This window comes from Helianthus annuus, chromosome 12 (genome assembly GCF_002127325.2).
Source record: "Helianthus annuus cultivar XRQ/B chromosome 12, HanXRQr2.0-SUNRISE, whole genome shotgun sequence".
Classification (NCBI taxonomy): domain Eukaryota; kingdom Viridiplantae; phylum Streptophyta; class Magnoliopsida; order Asterales; family Asteraceae; genus Helianthus; species Helianthus annuus.
Window position 1 is genome coordinate 17,892,545 of NC_035444.2, and position 6,000 is coordinate 17,898,544.

The following is a 6,000-nucleotide window of genomic DNA, read 5'->3' on the forward strand; positions in this document are numbered from 1 at the left end:
AGCATCCTAATAGGTTATTAAACCTTCTATACAGATTAAGTAGCATCCAGTAGAAGGTATCATCATAAAGCGTTAGGATTATACGGCTGAGTTACCTTTCACATTTAGCTCAGGTAAATACTTTTAACTTATTTTCCCTTATACGGGCTTGGGATATGGTATTATAATAAGACCACTTGGTCGGGTATGAAATTATTTAATCGGATTGTGATTAATAAATTTACATAACCCGTTTTAATCTGTCTTGTTTGATAACATGAACATTAGGGGTTAATACGACCGTGTCCTAGATATCCTCAGCTCATTTCATTTGAAAATGGCCACGACCTATGCACGGGGTGTAGCCATACACCTGACAGATGCAAATGCTAAAATATAAACCCACATGTTGGGGATAACTCCTTTGTGGGTTCTATAAGTGGTGAGTCGGTTAATCATGACTGGCTTCCAAACCGGCCCCAAATTGTATGACAAACATGTAAATCTGTATACAAGATTATCTTTAAATAATTGTCCCAAGTTATAAATGATTTGTGCCTTGTGCACTTAAATCAATTTTCATAAATGTTTTCAAAAGAGTCAGTTAATTGTATTTACCAGTGTAAACTGACGTATTTTCTAAAGACTGATTGACAGGTACCTCTCGTAAATAGGCTGGAGCTACTAGGTGTCATATAAGAGGATCTTGCAAATCCCTAGATATCTGAAGTCTGTTATTTTGTTTTCTTGTATTTTATTTATGATTCGCCTGTGGATCTTATTACAACCAAGTCTGTATATTCTTTCATTCGGACACTCAGACATTATGGTTTGTAATAGTTTATTCACCAAGCCTTCCGCTGTGCTATTATATTGTGTGTATTGACAGTGATGATATCAACTACGTCACGATACTCCCCGCCGGCCCCACCGGTAATATGTGGAAATATCGGGGTGTGACAAGAAATAAGTTAAATAAAAAAAGTAATGATAATACCATCCAAGTTGACAAATTTGTGTTATAAAAAATGTTGAGGATAGTTCAAAACAGAAGGATGAGTCAAAATACGTTTTAGTGTATTTCTACCCTCGCATGAAAAATAGTTTTGTAATCATATTTCTTACTATTTATCCTGGAAAATAAAGGAACAAAACATTTATGTATCTTTGGAATAATTCATAGACTTATAGTGAGACAACCACAGTCAAATTGGAAGACTTTATCTGTTTGATATCGGGTAATGGAATGGACGAGAGAATGAAATGGACGAGGTAATGGAATGGACAAAGGAATGAAATGGATCATTCCATTTCATGGTCTTGTTTGGTTACCATATGGGAACAGAATGAATCATTACCTTGTAGTGTTTGGTGGGCATGAAAAGAAGGAATAAAATTGGCGATGGGTGGTGGCGGCGGTCGGAGACAGCAGCGGTGGTGGGTTGTGGCGGCGGTGACGTTGGTGTTCGGTGGCCGAGGGTGGCGATGGTCGGCAGTGGTGCCGGTGTTGTGGCGAAGGGTGGTGTCAGCAGGTGGTGGAGGTTGTCGGTGGTAGTGGCCAGTGGTGGCGGCGGTGTTCGGTGGCGGAGGGTGTCGACGATGGTGGGTTGTGCTGGTGGTGTTCGGTGGTTGGTGGTGGAGGGGGTGGTTGCGGCGGTGGGTGGTGGCGGTGGCACCGGTGTTCGGCGATGGCGACAGCGGGTCGTGGCGATGGTGGCGCCGATTGTCAACGATGTAAGGTGGTGGAGGCCGGTGGCTAGTGGTGGAGTTGGTGGGGAGTGTTGGTAATGAAGACGGGATAGGGAATGGAAAGGGGTGTGGATGGAATGAATTTGAGGGAATGGAATGGCCTATGTAATGGATGATTCCAAAACCATTACCTTTACCTTGACCAACCAAACATTTCTTTTTCATTCACTCATAATAGTCCATTCCATTCTGCCTCTCATTCCTGCATATCAAACATTACCTAGAAGTTTAGGGTTATGTGATTCAGTCTGATCTTCTAAAATAACACAGGTATCTAATTGGGCTAAAATTCAAAAGAAATTTAACATAAAAGTTGAAGTTTGTGTGGTGGGTCTGTACCCACCCTCCTATCAAAGTGGATCCGTCACTGTTTACAAAGAAAAGTATCAAAATAGGTTCACCGGCTATTTATAAATTATAATTATGGTGGTTGCCATGGTAATGGGGACAACTACGAGGTGGTGTTGGGGTGGCGGTGGTGGCGTCGGTGATGTTGATGGTTGTGATGGGGACAATCATATCGGCCTGCAGAGATATGCATAAGAACATGATTAGAATAACGCATAGTGTGTCCAAATAGATGCAACCATTAACTTCGGGTGTCTTTCAACCTATTTTAACCATTACCCTATAACCTATTTGAGATAAAAACACAAACCAAATTGACACATTTATACGTAAATCGGTTAAAACTGTTACCTCTACTAGTAATATTATGTCAATATCCACCCCTAGCATAAGAAAAGTAGTTGTTAAGTTTTGGGAGAAAACAAAATAATAACCTTTTTTCCAACTTCAAGAGAACCTATTTCATTCTCCCAAAGTACTGCTTTTGCACCATTTACGGTTGCCATTTTCAGAACGGATTCCGCAGGAAGAGCTGTAGGGTCAGTAGTGTCTTTTGTATAAACTTCGCGCCCTTTATTGATCAAAGAAGCTAGGTACATCTCATCAACTGTTTAAAATTTTAAAAAAATCACAACCACTTGTTTAAATAGCTTTAAGTTAAAAGATTTGATACCAAAGTTCACAATGACTGGTGCCATATATATATCTATTTTAGTACATTATAATAAGTCAACGGTCAATAAACGTCGAGAAACATTGGGTTTAAGGTAAAAAACATACCAATGCTCATACGGTTATTTGACGGTGCACCATCTGTCCCCAATGATACACAAACATTGGCATCAAGCATTTCTTTAATCGGCGCAAATCCAAGCATGCGCATGGCTGCAGCAGGACAGTGGGACACCTTAACATCATGATTAGAAAGAAATCCAATCTGGAAAGGATATAATCCAAAAACAATCAGAAACTAGTAGAGTAAAATATCGTGTTCGTCCTTGAGATTTGGCTAGTTTTGTGACTGCCGTCCAAACGTTTGTTTTTCCCCATCTGGATCCAGAAGGTTTGAAATCTTGTCATTTTCATCTCGCTCATTAACTCCATCCATTTTTTTCCTTTAAGTCAGGGGTATTTCCGTCTTTTTTGCTAACTTAATGGGCAATTCAGTTTTTTCAGGGTATGCGGTTTTGGTACATAAAATGAAAAGACCGAATTGCCCTATAAGTTAACAAAAAAATTGAAATACCCCTGACTTAACGGAGAAAAATGGATGGAGTTAAGGAGCCAGATGAAAATGGCAAGATTTCAAACCTTTTGGATCCAGATGCGGAAAAACAAACCTTTGGACGAAAGTCGCAAAACTAGCCAAACCTCAGAGACGAAAATGGCATTTTACTCAATTATATTTTTTTCACCATCTTGTAAGTTAGTCAGTTACTAACGAAACGTATGCACTATTAGTTTAGGAAATTACCTCATTTTCATTTACCCAAACAGTGTGAGCTGATAGCAAATTGCTTGACAAAAACCCGACTTTCTCTAGATATGTAACGGTCCCATGATCAACTTCCCGAGTTTGCATCACCGGATCATTTTCAAAGGGTATCTCTGCAACATGCTAAGGTTTGAAACAATTACATAAAAAACATTTTTTTTCTTTTCTTTTTAAGGAAGGGGTTGGGTCCCATGAGTTATTTACTCCTTTCTCTTTATGTTGAGCTTGATTGATACATACATTTTACCTATTATCCTATCCATCAGTTTTACTCTATAATTACACTAAAAACAACTATCTTTTCTCTCTCCTTTCAATTCAATAATATTTTTTTATACTTTTATCATTATCTTTTCTCTCACTTCCACTCACAATCACATTCAGAATATACTAGTCGTTTGCCCGCGCGATGCGGCAGGAAACATATCACTTAGGTTGGTGAGTTTAGGGCTATGTACGGGACGGTTCGGTTTTAAGCCATAACCAAAACCAAATTCGATCGTGACATTTATGTACATGACATCCAGTGTCGATAAAATATAATGGTGAAGTTGGTTCGATACTTGATTTTAGATTTGTAAATATTATTATAATTACGTTTTAAAATAAATGTAAGTAATCAAAACTGGTTTCCAAATGGGTAAACCGTTACAAACAATGTTTTCAGGACCGGCCGGTCGCCTTATGGGGTCAAAGGTCCGACCGGATTTAAGACCCGGATTACGTCATAAATTGTATAAAAATATGTATAAAATATAGAGATCACTTTGAGCTCTAAAAATGAAGTTCGGGCTCGAGCTCGTTCACTATACAAGCTTATAAGGGGTAATGATTATTAAATACTAACAAAACTTAATATTATACTAAAATTATTAAAAAAGCTGATGTATGTATGCACAGTGCACATTGACGACTGTGTTGTCTTTTCTACTTTTTGAAAGAGGTGCTTTTTGACAGTGAAAAGCCCATAGCCCATATATTAGATATACTCATATACATACAAAAGCATTGTACATATCAATAAAGTGTCTTCTTCTCCTACCCTTCTAACTTACACCAGAAATAAAGCAGATCCACCGGAGCTAACACGCCACCGCCGGACAGCCGCATGTTGGCCGGAAAAAGTTAAAACACAATCTATGCCACCGCCGGACCGCCCCTGTTCACTCTTCTCTCGATGTCTCTTCTCCATGATCGCCGGCCCGACCTTAAATAGACGGACCGCCGGCCCAACTGCCCGGATCCCGGCCCGACCTCTGGGTTTAAAAACATTGGTTACAAAATATACAAGAATGACCCCATATTTATCTACAATACATCACATAACCCATTTTGCTCAGAAGACATTTTCACCAACCATTTAAACCATGTCCAGAAGCTTGATGTACCCATTGAATTTGTAGCAACCAAAGTGGCGGATTGAACACGCCAACACACCAATGTTTCTAGGACCGGACCGGGGGTCGAACCGGTCGACTTACAGGGTCAAAGGTTCGACCGGATTTAAGACCCGGATTACGTCATAAATTGTATAAAAATATGTATAAAATTAGAGATCACTTTGAGCTCTAAAAATGAAGTTCGGGCTCGAGGTCGTTCACTATACAAGCTTATAAGGGGTAAAAATTATTAAATACTAATAAAACTTAATACTATACTAAAATTATTAAAAAAGCTGATGTATGTATATTGTATGCACAGTGCACATCGAAGACTGTGTTGTCTTTTCTACCTTTTGAAAGAGGTGCTTTTTGACAGTGAAAAGCCCATTGACGGGTGGTTCGTAGGACAACCCTTAAATGGTTTAAAAAGATTAAAATTCCATGCTTTACTTGGTTATTTGCTTGAATTTAGTAACTACGAGTTGTTTGGTTTTGCAGGTACTTAAGTGCATAAAATATGCCTTTATGATGATTAAATGGAAGTTGCAAGAAGCAAGTTTGGACTTTGAGAGATCAAATAAAAGAAACAAGGGAGAAAATGTCAGCCGCCACCGTAGCCTACGGCTGACATCGTAGGCTACGGTAGATAATATAAGCACACATGTTATTGGATGGAAGATTGAATATGTGAAAAAAAAACAAAGGAATAGAGTGGGGATCCACGTGAGAAGTCAGCCAAAGAATCATCACAGCTGACATTTAGACTTTTGGAGATGGATTGAACTTAGTCGCACACGTGGACTTGGGAGGATACAAAAGTCAATCATATCATCATTCTCAATTTTGGGGGAATCAAATTGTGGCAACAATATTAATGATCATATATCACCACACTCATTCACGTGACTTTTGGGCTGACAACCTCGCATGAATAATGAATCCATACATACACATGTGGGCTTGTGGACACATGGAGTCTTTGGAGTGGGCCGCCAACTTTAAGATCCATCACTAACATCACGTGTGGAGTCAAGGGCATCATCATAT

At 39.1% G+C, this 6,000-nt stretch overlaps 1 protein-coding gene across 1 annotated transcript; it reads right to left on the reverse strand.

Annotated features, from left to right (window-relative positions):
- Positions 1 to 2,136: 2,136 nt before the first annotated feature.
- Positions 2,137 to 3,709, reverse strand: LOC110892569 (5-methylthioadenosine/S-adenosylhomocysteine deaminase). Its single transcript, XM_022139726.2, has 4 exons — positions 3,551 to 3,709; positions 2,857 to 3,013; positions 2,511 to 2,683; positions 2,137 to 2,253 (listed from the first exon to the last, which is right to left on the reverse strand). The coding sequence occupies exons 1-4, from the start codon at positions 3,656 to 3,658 to the stop codon at positions 2,137 to 2,139; spliced, it is 555 nt and encodes a 184-aa protein (XP_021995418.1). The 5' UTR covers positions 3,659 to 3,709.
- Positions 3,710 to 6,000: the final 2,291 nt, after the last annotated feature.